Raw genomic sequence first — 18,835 nt, 5'->3', positions numbered from 1 at the left:
ATTGCTCGATCTGTTTGAAGATTTTTCCTTTCAGCAGTGTGGTGGTGCCATCACAGCATGACAGAGTTTATCCTTGTTATGTATCACAGTTGGGGTATGATATGTTGGGACAGTGTTTCTTTAAGAGGTTAGTCATGTGAACACGCTGCTGAGTCATCAACCAGTTCATGGGCTTGTTCAGAATTGTTTTGGGTTCTTACAGAGAGTGCAGCTTCAGAGGAAAGCCTCCCTGTTGTTGCAGCAAACGAGTTTGTATGATCTTTCATTCTGACTGGAGTCTATTTAATTGTCTAGCACAGAATAATCCTCACTGTAAAGGCAGGACTTCATCTCTGTAAGGTTGTCACCTCTACTGATACTGCCATGGACAGATGCGTCTCCTGCAGGTGGATTGGTGAAGCTGAGAACCCCAAGAATTTCTTAGGAGCATCACTACTGACCAAGATAGTTGAGTCCTGTAGGACACAGATGCTGGACTGGTCTACAATAGATGGTAAGGGAATCAAGATGGCAAAATATATTTGACTGCATCTCTTCAATTTGAACACCGCTGATACATCTGTCCATGACAGTATCAGTAAGAGTGACCACTTCACAGTCAATATAGATTCAAAGACCCATCTTCACATTCTTCTCATGTAATGTTGAAGGGCATTATCACCATGCTAAATTGGATACGTTTCAAACAGATTTGACACCTCCAGACTGGGTATCCATGACACGCTGTCGGCCAACAGCAGCATCAAATTTGTACTCCAGCACCATCTCATGGCCTAGTTCAGATTTGTGGACCAACTTGCAATCAGTAGCCACTTTCACTATCTGTCTAGTTGTTCCAATTCCAATTTTTTTTTGTCAGCTCCTATTACATTCTTATGTGCATATGGCACAAAACTTGAAAGAATTATAAGCTGTGAAGCAGGCATGTAGAAATTCAAAAGTTAATGGAGTGAGCAGGTACTGGTAGAAGAAGTTCAATACAGTGACGTGCGAGGTAAAACACTTTGGTACAAAAACCAGAGAGACAACATAAAATAAAAGGTATTATTCCTAAAGGCAGCAGTGAGATGTGGGTATACAAGTACATAAGTCATTAAAGGTGGCAGGACAAGTAGAGAGAGTTTTTTTTTGAAATGTAGGCTTTAATCAGAGGAAGTTGGAGAACAGCAGTGGTCAGGTAATGCTGAACTTGTACTGGTTAGGTCTCAGCTTGAGTATTATGTACCGTTCTGGATGCTAAGTTTTATGAAACATGTAAATGCTTTCGAGGGTGTGCAGAAAATGTTCAAGGGAATGATTCCAAGGATGAAAACTTCATTTGAGGATAGATCGGAGAAGTTAGGACTGTTTTCCTTGGAGAGGAGAAGGCTGATGGTAGATTTGATAGATGTTTTTAAAATCATAGGAGTCTGTCCATAGTAGATATGAGTATAATACCCACATTTGTAAAAGGCTTGAGAACCACGGTGAAATGTTAAAGTGTTCTGCAACATAAGTTAATGTGGGATGAGAAAATTTTTTTCGCAAAGCAAATGGTTCAGATTTGGAATATAATGCCTGGAAGTGTGGTGAAGGCAGGTTCAACTGAGACATTCAAGAGGGTTGTGGATGATTATTTAAATAGAAACAATGAGAAAGATTATGGGCAAAAGGCAAAAGTTTGGCACAAAGTTGAAATGTTCAGAGAACTGCGCAGAAATGATAGGCTAAATGGCTAAGTGTTACTCTACATCAATCTCACACAATAGTGGGGACAACATTATCTAAAAGGGGGGAGATGGTAAAGCAGTGATGGAAATGGAGTCATGTGGGAGGGTATTTGTCCATTGCCATGAGTCCTCTAGTTCCAAGAGGGGTACAGTGTGTCACCTACTTGTGACATGGTCAGCTATTATGCTAGTGGTTGGTGGGTAAAAATGAACAGATACAAGCTCATGTAGATGGGTTGGGAGAAAAACCAATGAGGCTAATGGGAAGAGCTCCTAAGAAAGGGATTTGGATATTTGGGGTCTCACTGACACTTCGACTTGGTGACTGGAAGGCACTAGTGAAGAACACTCACAGCCTTCCATCGTGCTGCGAATCAAAAATGCTCAATGGGCAAGAAAATGGCTGCAGCTGCTCTTGGTGTGGTAAAGATAAATAACTCAAACTGTGAGAGAGGGATCTGCAATACTGACCAATGTGAGGGCCCTTAATGGAAAGCATCATTACACAGACCCAAGCACTGTACTGTGGGGTCCCTAATGTCTGGCAATCCAAATATTTAGGACTTGTTCGTTGTACACCTCTATACTCCAGACATCGTTACCCCCTAATTCATGCCAACACATTTGGATACAGAAACCAGGGAAAGAATAAAGATGTTGTAGAATGAGTGGCAAAGGTGTCAGCAGAACCCATTGCCCTGCAAATGCCTTGTTCTTGATTCAAGATGCTGTAGCAGGCTCAAAAACTGAAATTAATCCATGATACATCCTGTGATGCCATGAAGTTAAATGTCACATTGACACATTATATTTGCTGCTACCCAGAGAGACAAACAACCAGATGTAAAGCCCATACATGCCATTTTAGAAAATTGCCAAATAATGTACAACACAATGACATCTGTGCAACCAAACATTCTTAGATAAGTTTTCTTCTTCTTCTCCTTCCCAAAGCATCTTACTGTACCCCTAGTTCTGCAGCTAAGGTTTAGGGAGCCTGCTTAGCAGTGGAGCCTGCTGGCTGTAGTGATTCAGTTGGGCAAACCCCAGGTCACTGTGTCAGATGGATCAGACATGCTGAGAATCTTCTTAGCAGATGCAAGTTGACCCTCCTTGGCATCAATTTCCAACGGTTGGAGGGGGCTAGGCAGGATGGCGTTGGAAGTGATGGGCATGGCCAGTTTTAAAAACATGGTGAGCCATTGATTCTGGTTGTTAGGCACATATCTGCTGAGAGACAAATATGATGTGGAGGTCCTGATGTTTGACTGGGATGGACAAGGTCAGAAGTCACTCAACACCAGGTTATAGTCCAGTAGATTTATTTGAAACATTCATCTGACGAAGAAACAGCACCCCGGAAGCCTGTGATTTCAAATAAACCTGTTGTACTATAATCTGGTATCATGAGACTTAATGACCTTGAGAGGCAAATAGTTCTAGGAATCCCACAGAGGGCTACAATCAAATGTGAGGGTCTCCAAAGAAATGGGAAGGATAGTCAAGGCAAATTGGTAAGACATGTCCAGAAATACTGCTTGCCCTTGCGATGGGAATCTTTTCAAAAATCCCAACACAATTTGTCCCTAACCAAAAATCCATAAAGATTGAGTCCCTTATCTGTGTCTGACCATGTGCTTTGCCCACTCTGATAAGACTTGTGACAAGGGCAAGCAGACGTGAAGCTTGGTTAAGCTTAATGGTTTAACCGCCTCACGACCAGGTTTGAAAGTTAATTGTTACCTTTTAATTAAGTAAGAAATAGATACCCTGGGGTTAGTACAGGATAATAATTGAATTGAGCATTGTAGCAAATGTCATAAACCAGAATCATTAACTTCGAATGGTTTATAAATTTCAAGTAGACATAAGATTAATGCCTTGCCTAAGAATCACTTGAAACTGTTTATTTAGGTTTGCTACGCACCATGTTCATATTGAGGTGTGTTATTTGATTATGCGTCTTAGTTTTTAACCAGCAGCCATTGCTTAATTGTTTTTGATTCCTGAGGAACATAAGAAACAGGAGTAGAAGTGGACCATACAGGCCTTCAATCTTGCTCCTCAGTTCAGACATATCAAGCCAGTTTTTCATCTTCGATGCAGGAATTGGGAGTCAACATGGCAATCCTGCCTCCTCACCTCCGCATTTGCAAATATGCTATCTGAATTATGTGACGTAAGGAAGGATGAAGTAGGCCGCAAATGGAGTGTGCCGCAGCACACTGAGCCTGCCACCTATTTCTGGAGATGAATAAGAGGCCACCTAAACCTCACCCCCAAGATTTTGATTCCCACATTACCTATCACTCCCCTCACTCCTCAACCCACTCACCCAGTATCCACTATAACAGAACTCACAAGCCCCTAATAACGTTTTGAGGTCTTTAAGTTTCCTTAACCATGAAAGCTGTTATGATATTTTTTAAATTTTGATTTCACAGTTACTTTGGAAATATCCTGTCAAGAAAACAGTTTAAACTTCTTTAAAAAGAATCAATGTAGCAGTATTTTTGTAGTAATTTGGTGGAGTAGCCTGACTCAAGCAAAAGTTTGGCATAATATACTGCAGCCTGCAGCCTGGCCAAAATACTTCAGAGATTTTTTATTGGCCAGGACAAGAAGTTTATCACTTTTGTCTTCATTGATAACATGTTAAAGATCCCAGCTGTACAATTGTTGCAGAATCCAACAAACAAGGACAACAAGACCATAGGAAATAATAACAGAAGTAAGTTGTTTGGCCCCTGGAGCCTGCTTCACCATTCATTCAGGTCACGGCTGATCCGATATTTCTTACATCCACTCTCCTGCCTTTTCTCCATAACTCTTGATTCCCACACTGATCGTGAATCAACTTCAGCCTTAAATAGGCGGAAGGATTCAGATAAAATTCTTCATGAAGATGGAAAGTGAGGAAGTTGATCCTACAGCTAGGGTCCTGAATCTTATAAAGGAAAACAATGGTGGTATGAGGCGTGAGTTGATGCTGATGGTTTGGGAACTGTTACTGAAAGGAATCTCAGTGGACAGGTAATGGCAAACATTCAAAGAGCAAATGGGCGAAGGACAAAAATTGTTTATTCCTGTCTGGCACAGGAGTACAAAGAGAACAATGGCCAAACGATGGTTTATGAGGTAAGTTAATGAAAGTATTAGATGCAAAAAAGAGGTCTACAATTTAGCCAGCAAAAGCTGTAGATTTGAGGTTTGAGAACAGTTTAGAAGTCAACAAAGGAGGACCAAAAGATTGATTTAGAAAGGGAAAATTTCTAAAGGTATATAAAGAGAAAAAAGTTTGGTGAGAACCACAGTATTTTACAGTGCAGAAGGAGGCCATTCAGTCCACTGTGTCTGTACCGGGACCCAAAAGAGCTACCCAGCTAGTCCCATTCTCCAACTGTATCTCCAAAACCCTCTAAATTCAGCACATACATGTCCAGCTTCTTTTGAAACCTCTTATTGAACCCGCCTCCACCACTCTTCCAGGCAGCGCATTCAAAATCCTAAGAGCTCTCTGGGTAAAGAATATTCTCCTTATTTTACTCCATAAGAACTTAAAACCCAAAGACATAGGAGCAGAATTAGGTAATTTGGACGATTGAGTCTGCTCTGCCAATCAATCATGGCTGAGATGTTTCTCAACCCCTTTTTCCTGCCTTCACCCCATAACCTTTGATCCTTATACAAATCAAGAATCTATCCATCTCTGTCTTAGATACATTCAGTAACTCCACAGCCCTCTGCAGCAATAAATCCCACAGATTAACCACCCTCTGGCTGAAGAAATTCTTCTGTATCTAAAATCTAAAGGGGCATTCCTTCATTCCGAGGATGTGACCGCGTATCATCATTTGACAAATCATAGACCAGAGAGGAAAGAGAGAGGAAATAGAAAGGTATGGTCTTTAGAATGACAAAAGAACAGTACAGCACAGTGCTGGGTTTTTGTTACTCATCTATTTGTTCCACTGACCCATTTTTTCCCAACTGCCTTTTAAACATTTTCTTTTCAAGTACTTAACGAAGTCACGCCTGAATCTGTTTCCACTAGTTTCTAATGGAACACATGCTCAACATGAAAAAAATTATCAGGAGTGATTATTTGCAGATATACTCCTCCAGAAAGCAAATAAATATCCAAATTTTCAGGTTTCTGTGCTAAGCAACACTTAGCAGTAGTGACTTAAACAAATTACAGGCTTGGACTATTTTCTAAACGGTGAGAAAATTCACAAAGCAGAAGTACAAAGGGACCTGGGAGTGTTGATCCAGGATTCTCTAAAGGTTAACTTGCAGGTGGAGTCCATAATTAAGAAAGCGAATGTAATGTTGTCGTTTATCTCAAGAGGGTTGGAATATAAAAGCAGTCATGTGCATTTGAGGCTTTATAAAGCTCTAGTTAGGCCCCATTTAGAATACTGTGTCCAATTTTGAGCCCCACACCTCAGGAAGGACATACTAGCCCTGGAGCGTGTCCAGCGGAGATTCACACAGATGATCCCTGGAATGGTAGATTTAATGTATGATGAACAGCTAAGGATCCTGGGATTGTACTCATTAGAGTTCAGAAGGTTGAGGGGAGATCGAATAGCAACTTACAAGATAATGTATGGCTTAGAAGCGGTGGACGCTAGGAAGTTGTTAGGCGGGGAGACTAGGACCTGTGGGCACAGCCTTAAATTTAGAGGGGGTAGATTTAAAACTGAAATGAGACGACATTTTTTCAGCCAGAGAGTGGTGGGCTTGTGGAATTCATTGCCACAGAGGCCGGGACGTTGGATGCCTTCAAGGCAGAGATCGACAAATTCTTGATCTCAGAAGGAATCAAGGGCTATGGGGAGAGTGCAGGGAAGTGGAGTTGAAATGCCCATCAACCATGATTTAAATGGTGGAGTGGACTTGATAGGCCGAATGGCCTTACTTCCACTCCTATGCCTTATGGTCTTATGGTCTTGTTGCCTACTTAAAAAGTGAATTATCTGGCTGGATCTTGATCAAGTGATAGGCCTGAATTACTAGTACTGACATGATGATCAGATGGAAATAACATTCACACCAACAAGAGATAACAAAGCAGCCTTCTCTCACTCTGTGTTTTCTCCTTTACCTCAAATTCTGGTACTTGGCAGTGAGTTGCCCCTCCTGCTGAAGAAATTCCGTCTAATCCTAGTTCCAGAGGGTTGTGACTCCACATTGTGGTTGTGCCCTCAGTTTGTACTCTCTCCTACTAGTGGAAACATCTTCTCTACATTGACTGTATCCGGACCTCTCAATATTCTATAAATTTTAATCGGATCCCCCCTTACCCTTCTAAACTTTATCAAGTACAAAACCAGACACCTCATGCTCCTTGTATGTCAAGCCCTTCATCCCCAGGTTATCTTTGTAAACCTGTTCCACCAGCATATACTTCCTTAGATATGGAGCCCAAAATTGCTGACAATATTCCAAATCCAATTTGACTAGAACCTTATAAAGCCTCAGCAGTACATTTCTACTCTTATATTCTAAACTTTTCACAGTCTTGCTGACAGTCTTGAAATTCTGAGCCCTAGTTTGTGATATTCCAACTAGTAGAAACATATGTCATTCTTTATCCTGTCAAAATTGCTCATAATTTTGAATAAATCAGTAAGGTCCCATCTTAATTTTCTCTACTCTACATTAATCTTGCCTTGCATCTAAAATCCTTCACTCCTGCACTCTCACCAGGACTTTGAGATCCTTCCCTTAATATGGAGCCCAGAACTGAACACAATGCTCTAAATGTGGTCTGACCAATTTGTAATCACTTCCTTGCTATTGTACTGTATGCCTCTGTTTATAAATCCAAGAATTCTATAAGCCTTTTTAATAACTGAATCAAATTGCTGGCCAACCTTCGGAGAATTATGTTCTTGAACCCCAAGGTCCCTCTGCTCCAGTACTTCCCTCAAAGTTGTACCATTGAGCCTGTATTCTCTCCCCATATTTCTTCTAATGCATTACCAGACATTTCTCTGCGTTGAAATTCATCTGCCAAATGTCTGGTCATTTGGCCAACTTGTTGGTGCAGGCGCCTTTCATACAGATACAGGGGGAATTTATAATGGGGAGCAAATAAGTAGCTGACAATCTAAATTCAAACTTGGTTTCTGTTTTTACAAAGGAGGGCATAAATAAAGTACCTGAAATGATGGAGAACACAGGTTTAGTGAGAGGGAGGAACTGAAGCAAATCTGTGTTAGCAGAGAAATGGTGTTTCAGAACATAAGAACATAGGACATAGAAGATTACAGCACAGTACAGGCCCTTTGGCCCTCGATGTTGTGCCGACTTGTCATGCCCATCTGAAGCCCATCTAACCTACACTTTTCCATGTACGTCCATATGCTTGTCCAATGACTACTTAAACGTACTTAAAGTTGGCAAATCTACTACCGTTGCAGGCAAAGCGTTCCATTCCCTTACTACTCTCTGAGTAAAGAAACTACCTCTCACATCTGTCCTATATCTTTCACCCCTCAATTTAAAGCTATGACCCCTCGTGCTCGCCGTCACCATCCTAGGAAAAAGGCTCTCCCTATCCACCCTATCTAACCCTCTGATTATTTTATATGTCTCAATTAAGTCACCTCTCAACCTTCTTCTCTCGAATGAAAACAGCCTCAAGTCCCTCAGCTTTTCCTCCTAAGACCTTCCCTCCATACCAGGCAACATCCTAGGAAATCTCCTCTGCACCCATTCCAAAGCTTCCACATCCTTCTTATGATGCGGTGACCAGAACTGTACGCAATACTCCAAGCGCGGCCGCACCAGAGTTTTGTACAGCTGCAGCATAACCTCTTGGTTCCGGAACTCGATCCCTCTATTAATAAAAGCTAAAACACTGTATGCCTTCTTAACAGCCCACAACCAAGGTGTTGTGATAATCTACATCCCAGTGTGGCTTTGGAAGTGACCCTCAAAATCATGAATGCGTTGGTGGTCTTCTTCCAAGATTCTTTAAACTCTGGAACAGTTCCTACACATTGGAGGATAGCTAATGTAATACCACTATCTGAAAAGGGAGGCAGAGAGAAAACAGGGAAATTATAGACCAGTGAGTCTAATGTCAGTAGGATGGAGCATACTAGAGTCCATGTCAAGGATTTTATACCAGAGTACTTAGAAAACAGTGGTAGAATCAGACATAGTTGGCATGGAATTACACAGGAGAAATCATGCTTGTCAAACTTACTGGAATCCATTGAGATGTCACTGGTCAAGTTGATCGGGGTACGAGTGATGTGGTTTATTTTGCCTAATTAGGCTTTCCACAAAATCACATATAAGAGATTAAAGTGTAAAATTAAAAGGAATGGGATTGAGAATAGTGTATTGACATGGATAGAAAACTGGTTAGCAGAAAAGAAAGAAAGAGTAGGAATAGATAGGTATTTTTCTGAATAGCAGGCAGTCACTGGTGAGATACCACAGAGGTCAGTCCTAGGATCCCAGCTATTCACAATATACGTTGATGATTAAGATGAGGAAGCTAAATCAAACTTCTCAAGATTTGCAAATGACACAAAGCTGGATGGAAGAGTGTGCTGTGAGGAGGATACAGAGAGGTTGCAATGTAATTTGGACAGGCTGAGTGAATCAGCATAGCAGATGCAGTACAGTGTGGATAAATGTGTGGTTACCCACTTTTGTTGCAAAGATAGGAAGGCAGATTATCATTTGAATGGCTGCAATTGAGAGAGGGGAATGTGCAACCTGGGAGTCCTTGGGTGCCAGTCTCTGAAAGTAAGCAGCAGGCAGTAAAGAAGACAAACTGCATGTTGACGTTCTTGACTAGATGACTCACATACAGGGCATTGGTGAAGCCACAGCTAGAATATTCTATGCAGCTTTCATTTCCTTATCTGAGGAAGAATGCTCTTATTCAAGAGGAAATGCAATGAAGGTTCACCAAATTGATTCTTGGAAAGGCAAGACTGACATGGCAGAGATTGAGTCAGTTAGGATTGTATTTGTAGTGATTGTAATGCAGTCAGTCAGGTGGACCTCATAAAATATGAGTTCCCTGATTGGGGATGTTAATCCCATCCAATCAGGGAGTCCTGGCTGACAGATATGAGCAGGAGTATCAGAGGCTGTGTTCACAGTGAGAGCTAGCTCTGAGGAAGGTGGACTAGTGTCAAGCACGTGTAAATTAGGGTGACTTGGTGAAGGGATACTGGCCTCTGTGGAGTTATTTTGGTGGCATTTTGAAGATTATTGGGGGGATGGGATCTCATTGAAACCGATAAAATTGTAACAGAACTAGACAGACTAGATGTAGGAAGCTTGTTCCCAGTAGGTGCAAGAATCCAGAACAGAGGTGAATGGGTAAAAATGGAGTAAACCTTTTAGGACTGAGATGAGGAGGAATTTCTTCGTACAGAAAGTGGTGAACTGCAGAATTCACTACCATAGAAAGTGTTTGAGTCTAAAACATTATGTGTTTCCAAGAAGGAGTTAGATTAAGTTCTTGTGGCTGAAGGGATCAAGGGCTATGGTGGGAGGGCAGGATTAGGATATTGAGCTTGATGATCAGACGTGATCATATTGAATGGTAGAGCAGGCTTGTGAAGTTGAATGGCCTACTCCTGCTCCTATCTCATGTATGTTGTGTGCTAACTTTCTGTGTTTCATGCACAAGGACTCCGAAATCTCTTTGTACTGCAACTTTCTGACATTTTTTCCAATTATTAGGTATCCTCCAGTTGCCTTCCTGCTGACCTTTTTGATAATATGTCACAGCACTGAGTCATCTATAAGGATCCAATAAAATTGCAAATCCGTATCTTAAGTTTAAAAAATCCATGACATTTACATGAGTGGTAGATTCACAATTTATAATTTTGTTATTAGAAATCTGTTTACTGGCTTGGCCTCTTCTATCTCGGTAAACAGGAAGAATAATTGAGGGATTATTTTGGCTAAGGAGTAGATGAGCGAGGAAGAACTGACTGGTCCCACTGCAAGTGTTCACCCTGTTTGTTGAACAAACTTCACTGATGCCATCAGAAAAATGCCCCGATCCCCTGTACTCCAACGACATGAGGATATGGCAAAACGATTGACCTTAAAACATAAAAGTGATATGGGAACAAAATGTCAAGTTAAACAAATTTTCTACATTTTTCTATGTATACAATGTAAAAATGAGGCCTATATAGTATATAACATTGTATACAGGAGTGTATCTAAATTTACACCATTGCTGCACTCATGAGAGATGCAAACATCGTATAGTCACTGGCATCACCATCCTGAGAACAGCATGTTGGACTCTCAAAACATGGACTCCACGATCAGTAACATAACTCTTAGATACAACTTCTTCAGTGACAGGCTTATAACCTATGCCCAGTTTACAGTGCATTTGAAAACGTACACACAGCAAGACATATCCAAAGGTGAATTGCCACCTTTTACATAGTTTGTACTTTTCATTTTTAAAATGGTAATCAAAGCGGTGGTAAAAGATCTAGATTTTAATGAAATAAGATCAGAAAATGCTGGAATTGTGCAGCATATCTGTTTATATTTGGAAATCAAAAATAATGGTGAATATTTCAGGTGGGATCTGTTAGTCGTGACTAAAGGGCCTAATCAATTTTTTTCATTCTTTAATAGCACATGAATGTCTCTGGAAAGGCCAGCATTTATTTCTCAAATTAATTGCCTTTGAAATGACAGGCTTGCATGATCATTTCAGAGGGGAATTACAAGTTAAGAATATTTAAGAACAAAAGAAAAGTACAGCACAGGACAGGCCCTTTGGCCTTCCAAGCCTGTGCAGATCATCATGTCCTAACTAAACTAAAAAACAAACATTCTTCCCTTATTCGGCCCGTACTCCTCTATTCCCTCCCTACTCATGTAACCATCCAGATGCCTCTTAAATGTTGCCAACATGCCTGCTTCCAACACCTCCTCTGGAAGTACATTCCAGGCTTCTACCACTCTCTGTGTGAAAAACTTCCCTTGCGCATCTCCCTTAAACTTTTGCCTTCTCAACTTGAACCAGTGCCCCTTTGTGACTGAAACTTCAACCCTGAGAAAAAGCCTCTGACTGTCCACCTAATCTATGCCTCTTGTAATTTGTAGATGTCTATCCAGTCTCACCTTAGCCACTGTCTTTCCAGTGAAAACGATCCTAGTCTTTTTAACCTTTCCTCATAGCCAATGCCCTTGAGACCGGGCAACATCCTGGTGAAACCTCTCTCTACTCTCTCCAAAGCTTCCACGTCCTTCTGGTAATATGGAAAGTTGCATACAGTACTGTAAATGTGGCCTGACATGGGTTTTAAATAGCTGCAACATGTTTCGTGTAGCTGTTGTACTCCATTCCCAGCTGATGAAGACAAGCATGCCATATTCCTTCTTAATCACCTTGGCCACCTAGGCTGCTACTGTGAGGGAATTGTGGACCTGCATGCTCAGGTCTGTCTGTACATTAATGTTCCTAAGGGTTCTGCCATTTGCAGTATAATTCACAACTGAATTTGATCCTCCAAAATGCACCACTTTGTATTTGACTAGATTAAACTCGATTTGCCATTTCTGTGTCCACATCGTCAACATCCTGTTATATCCTTTCACAACTGTCAACATTTATCAGCAACTCCACCAACCTTCATGTCATCTGCAAACTTAATAATCAGACCTCCCACATTTTCCTCCAGATCATTTATATATACTACAAACAACAGAGGACCTAAGACTGATCCCCGTGGAACACCACTAGTTACCAGTCTCCATTCTGAAAAACACCTTTCCACCGCTACCCTCTGCCTTCTATGACCAAGCCAGTTTAGTATCTATCTAGCCACTCCACCCCAAATCGCATGTGATTTTAGTTTTTGTACCAATCTGCTATGTGGGATTTTATCAAATGCTTCACTGAAGTCCACATAAACTGCATCCACAGCTGTTCCATCATCAATTATCTTTGTCAACTCTTCAAAAAAATCAAAAGATCAGGTTGGTGAGGCATGACCTTCCCCGTACTAAACCGTGCTGTCTGTTGCTAACTAGTCCATTTTCTTTCAAATGTGCATATGTTGACAGGGCTGTTAAGAAGGCATACAGTGTTTTAGCTTTTATTAATAGAGGGATCGAGTTCCGGAACCAAGAGGTTATATTGCAGCTGTACAAAACACTGGTGCGGCCACACTTGGAGTATTGTGTACAGTTCTGGAAGGATGTGGAAGCTTTGGAAAGGGTGCAGAGGAGATTTACTCTGATGTTGCCTGGTATGGAGGGAAGGTCTTACGAGGAAAGGTTGAGGGACTTGAGGCTGTTTTCATTAGAGAGAAGAAGGTTGAGAGGTGACTTAATTGAGACATATAACATAATCATAGGGTGGATAAGGAGAGCTTTTTTCCTAGGATGGTGATGGTGAGCACGAGGGGTCATAGCTTTAAATTGAGGGGTGAAAGATATAGGACAGATGTCAGAGATAGTTTCTTTACTCAGAGAGTAGTAAGGGAATGGAATGCTTTGCCTGCAACGGTTGTAGATTCGCCAACTTTAGGTACATTTAAGCCGTCATTGGATGAGCATATGGACGTACATGGAATAGTGTAGGTTAGATGGGCCTCAGATGGGTATGTCAGGTCGGCGCAATATCGAGGGCCAAAGAGCCTGTACTGTGCTGTAATGTTCTATATCGTACCATTTCTGTGGATCAAGGCTCACATGTAGGCCCGACTGGGTAATGATAGCAAATTTCCTTCCTTGATGAACATTCATGAATAGTTACCATATACTAATCAATGATAGTTTAGTGGTCACCATTACCAAGGTAGCTTTGTATTCCGGATTTATTAATTGAATTTAAATTCTACCAGGTGCCACGAATTGAACCCATGTCCCCAGAGGATTAGCTTCACCTCTGGATTACATTTTGAATGAACCTCACCAGTGTGAACTCATTTAATTGATTTGGAGACTGTCAAGTCATCTGCTGGCCAAATGAAAGGTGGAATTTCCTGCTTTATTTTCACTTTTTCAGTTCCAGTACCTTTTCCTATTCATTGTGACTCGATGAGATGAGAGTGTGACCAAAGTATTACTTCAGATTGGTCCTTATTTGAGATGCATTTTCTTTTAATTGTTGGATTAATTCTATTTTTTTTATCTTTCTCCCCCTACTTACGGAAGACCTTACCTGTTTGGGGCAGGATGTTTTTCCCTAAAAGCTCCATGGTGAGTTCCCAGAAATAATTTCAGCATGCCTTCACTGCATCATCTGTATGGCATTGCTTAAGTTAATGAAGTCAACACATTTTTCTCCTTTTTTTTCCCCCTTGTATGAAGCATTTGCATGGGCTACTCTGTAGATACAGGCACCAAGCAACCAGAAACAGCTGCAGCCATGATTGAAGAGTAATGCAAAATTGGAACAGAATGTGCAAATTACAAGAAGGCACTCATGAAAATACAAAAGTTTTAAGCAGTCTCTTTTCATTTGCTTTTTCTGGAAGTGGCTATTTTGTGGTGCTTCTGATGTCAATATGAATTGTTAAGGCGTGCTGAATACATGTTATGTAACTACATAGTCTAACAATCTAGTTATAGCCTTAGAACATGCATTTATCACCTAATTTTGCCTTTGATTTAAATCCAGTTATGTAACTCTTAATTTTCCGGTTTCTTTTATTCTCTCTCCCACCTCCTTCTGATGTTTAAGCCTTTTCTCCAGCATCAGGGAGTCTCAGCATGTGGTTCCAAGCTTCCTGTGCGAATTAATCCAGTGCACGTATTAATATTAATTCCATTTCTTCACAGTCATTAATATGAGTTTCATTGTTGCCCAGGGCAGGTGCAGCTTGAGTTAGATACTCAAGAGTGAAGCTCCCTCTATATTATCTAATTTAATGCTTCCAGGGCAGGTACAGCACAAGCTAGATACGGATTAAAAACAAAATTTCTGGAAAAGCTCAGCAGGTCTGGCAGCATCTGTGAAGGTAAAAACAGAGTAACATTTCAGGTCTGGTACCCTTCCTCAGAACCAAGGAAGGGTCACTGGACCCGAAACATTAACTCTGTTTTTTCTTCACGGATGCTGCCAGACCTGCTGATCTTTGTTCTTGCTCCTGATTTAGAGCAGCCGCAGTTCCAGTTTTTAGATATGGATTAAAGCCCCTTCTACATTGTCTCATCAAACTCTCCTGGGACAAGTATAGCATGGTTTAGGTATGGAATAAAACTCTTCTGCACTGTTGCTTCAGCTATTTCAAATCCAACTCCAACTTTTTAATTAAGCCAGGGACAAGGGTGGTGCCGTTGTTGCCTGGTGTACTGATCTCTACATTGGACACGCTGAACACCACCTCTGAAACCCACTTTGTATTACCCCCAGACCATGACTCCACCATGGAACATCAGGCCATTCTGTCCACAATGGTTACTCACCTTATTTCATCTAGTGATCTCCCCTCTACTGCCTCCAAGCTCCTGGTTTCCCAACACCACTCCCAGCTTCCATCTCCTTCTCAAAATCCACAGATGGGTCTGCCTGGCAGACCCCATTGTTTCTGCCTGCTCGTGCCCCGTGGAACTCATCTCTTCCAGCTTCATCTCGATCTTTTCTCCCATTGCCCAGTTCCCTCCCACTTGCATCTTCGAATCCTCTGATGCTTCACATTAGTTTCATAATTTCCTGTTCACAGGTTGCAGCCACCTCCTCTTTACTATGGACGTGTAATCCCTTTACACGCCCATTCCCCACCAGGATGGTCTTGTATGCTTCTTCCAGCCTGAAGCATCCCCATTAACCACCACCCTCCTCCGAGTTTGTTCTCACCCTGAACAATTTCTCTTTTAACTCCTCTCATTTTCTTCAGGTCAAAGGAGTAGTCATGGGTACCCTCATGGACCCCTGTTATTTCTGTCTCTTTCTGGGTTCCATGAAACATTCCTTGTTCCAGTCTGACTCCAGCCTTCACCCACAACTCTTTCTCTGGTGTATCGATGACATCATTGTTGCTGTTACCCTATCTCATTTGGAATTGGAAGAAATTATCTCTTTATCTTCCTGTTTCATCCTGCTAGCACCCTCATCTCTGACTTCTCCCTTCCCTTCCTTGACATCTCTGTTTCCATTTCTGGGATAGGCTGACACCAATATCCACCACAAACCCACGGACTCCACCAGTTTATTATACATCCTCACATCCTGCTTCCTGTAAAAACTTTATTCCATTCTCCCAGTTCCTCTGTCTATGTTGCATCTGCTCTGATGATGCCAACTTCTATAAGCCAGCTTCTGAAATGTCCACCTTCAACAACCAAGAATTCCCCTGCACCTGAATTGACAGGGCCCTCAGCTGGTTCTGACCCATTTCCCCCTCTTCAGCCCTCGCCCCATGTTCCCTCCCACAACAATTATAGGGTTTCCCTTGTCCTTACCTACCATTCCACCAAGATCCACATCCAGAGGGACATTAACCGCCATTTCTGCTTCTTGCGGCAGAATGCCAGCACCAGACACATATTCCCCTCTCCTCCCTTGCCAGCCTTCCACAAGGACTATTCTTTCTGGGCACCCTGGTTCATTCCTCCTTCATTCCCAATACATCCCTACAGCCTCACAGCATCTTCCTCTGCAATCTCAGAAGGTGTAACACCTGCACTTCATTCAATCTAGTCTAATGTATTCACTGCTCACAATGCGGTCTCCTCTACATTGGAGAAATGAAGTTACCCATTGTCAGTCACTCATAATCCCCATTAATAGCTATTCATTCCCCCAGGATGACCTTTAACCATTTCTTTGACTATGCAAATGTTTTCCTGACTCTTTGGGCTCTATCTTCAACTATCCTTTACTCTTTATCCCTCGCCCACCATCTCATTTTCTGTATAAAAACTATCCTCTTCCCAACTGTCATCAGCTCTGAAGAAGGATCACAAACGTTAACTCTAATTTCTCTCCACAGATGTGGCCAGACCTGCTGTGATTTTACAGTAGTTTCTGTTTTAGTTTTGAATATTTCTCTTGTGAAGTCAGTGAGTCCCCATGCTGTAAGTTTTTCAAAGTGTCACTAGGCTTTTGGTATGTCACTTTACATGCCAGCCTGGAGAACCTGTGCTGGTATGTGATGCTATACAGTATCATGTGATCCTACAGTATCATTGACAAGCGTGAGCCAGTCTTCACATTGCACAAACCTGTTCACTCCACACAACTCTAGCAACAACACTGCCATCCTGAGTTATCCTATATTAGTTATTCCTTATTTTCAAATTGTTTCTTGCCTCTCCTCAGCCCTAAACAAGTTCATTGTGAGGAGAAGGTCATCTTAACCTGAGACCTTTCACAATGCTACTATAGCATTATTTTCTGAACATGTGAAGGTGATCTGAAGAATTCTTAACCCTTAACCCTTGTAAAGACACTACTTTTTCTGGCACCACTTTCTCTTCCAAAATTCTGAAGACAGTATTGTCCAATAGGACCTTACTGCATGGACAACATTGCACAATGTCCAAATTGCAGTTTATAGGAGTTATAAACCATGTTGCATTTGATGGGCAGATTTAAATAACTGTGAAAATCTGTCAATCCTGGGCACCTATGCCATAAAGGAGAGCAGGTCGGAGATTTAATGATGCATTCAAAAATGTGTGTTTTTGAGCCATTATCCCTTTTAGTACATGATCGATGAATTAATATTATGGATACAATGTGCTCAATGCTTTGAATTTGACTCTTGACAGAGGACAATATTTCTTGTTAGAGTGGGTTGGAAAGAAGTTGGTGTTTCTTGAACTTATGTCATTCTGAAGAGGAGTTTAAATGTATCTTGTAGAGAATGCACTTTACATCTTGGGACCAAGTCAACATTGTTTTATTTGGACCCAATGTATTTTCTTATTTGCTTCAATTAGAACTAACTCCACAACTCCAAATTGCTCACCTCAGCTGCCAATGGAGAATTATCTTAACTTAACCTATCAACTCTACTACCTTGTAAACACAGGAATAAAAGGTGAATAGTATCAGTGAGAGGTGGACATGACCAGAGTGAAGGAATCTTTATCTACTAGGTGAAGATGTTTTTCATTGTACCCATGTGGTGGGGGATGTTAGTCTGAGATTACAAGCTAATTTGGCAAAAATGTTTGGATTACAATTATTCAGGTTTAGAGTTTTACTTCCACACGGGCAACCATGTACCAGAGAATAGGAACTTCACCGAAAACCTAGAGCAACACTTCTTATTGATAACTTAGCACATTGTGTGTCAACCTATAATCTTGACACAGTGAGAAGCTGCTGGTGATGCTGAGCTGCTATCAGGGCAGAAGCTTCATTGTAGTTCAGAATTCAGAGGAGACATCAAGAGAAGATAGAGAGAAAATATTGGGAAGTCATTTGCACCATTGCATTTTTTTGGTCTCCTCAAAAGCCTAGAAGAACCAGCATAGATAGAACCGGATGCTGTCTCTCACACTAGGGAGCAATGTGTTACATGAAAAAAAACTGAAATGGAGAAAATAAATAAATGATAAAAATGCAAAAGTAAAAGTCAGCAAGAGCAAATTGATTTTACTGAATTGTTAAAAAGTTCATTGATGGCATATGAGCATCACTGGCTCGGCTAGCATTTATTGCCTATCCCTAATCGCATTGGTGAAAACGGTGCTGAACTCCCCTTTTGAGCCACTGCAGTTCTTGGGTGCTATTCATAGAATCCCTACTGTGTGGACGCAGGCCATTCAGCCGACTGAGACCTCATCGACCCTCCCACCCTATCTCCGTGCGTTCCTGGACGCTACGAGCAATTTGGCATGGCCAGTCTACCTAACCTACATACCTTTGGACTGTGGGAGGAAACCCATGCAGACACAGGGAGAACATGCAAAATCCACACTAACAGACACCTGAGGGTGGAATCAAACCCAGGTCCCTGGTGCTGTGAGGCAACAGTGCTAACCACTGAGCTACCGTGCTGCCCCTACTATTGGGAAGAGAGTTCCAGAATTTTCTAGCAACAGTTGAGTGCAGTCTAGTTCAAAATAATGATGTTGTCTGTCTGATGCTTTTGTTCACCTTGTACCTTGAAGTTCTATCTTGAAAAAAATTACGCTGGCTTAAC

The 18,835-nt window shown here is 41.5% G+C and overlaps 1 protein-coding gene across 2 annotated transcripts in view; it reads left to right on the top strand.

Annotated features, from left to right (window-relative positions):
- Positions 1–18,835, top strand: part of bcas3 (BCAS3 microtubule associated cell migration factor) — a 1,086,700-nt gene that overhangs the window by 555,127 nt on the left and 512,738 nt on the right. The window contains exon 17 of one of the 2 annotated variants that reach the window (XM_059655420.1): positions 13,893–13,937. The exons of the other annotated variant lie outside the window; for it this stretch is intronic. Within the exon in view, the coding sequence (XP_059511403.1) occupies positions 13,893–13,937 (45 nt within the window). The remainder of the gene's footprint in view (positions 1–13,892; positions 13,938–18,835) is intronic. 2 annotated transcript variants of the gene reach the window in all.

Source organism: Stegostoma tigrinum, chromosome 27 (assembly GCF_030684315.1).
Source record: "Stegostoma tigrinum isolate sSteTig4 chromosome 27, sSteTig4.hap1, whole genome shotgun sequence".
NCBI lineage: Eukaryota > Metazoa > Chordata > Chondrichthyes > Orectolobiformes > Stegostomatidae > Stegostoma > Stegostoma tigrinum.
This window is presented reverse-complemented; position numbering and strand designations above follow the sequence as displayed.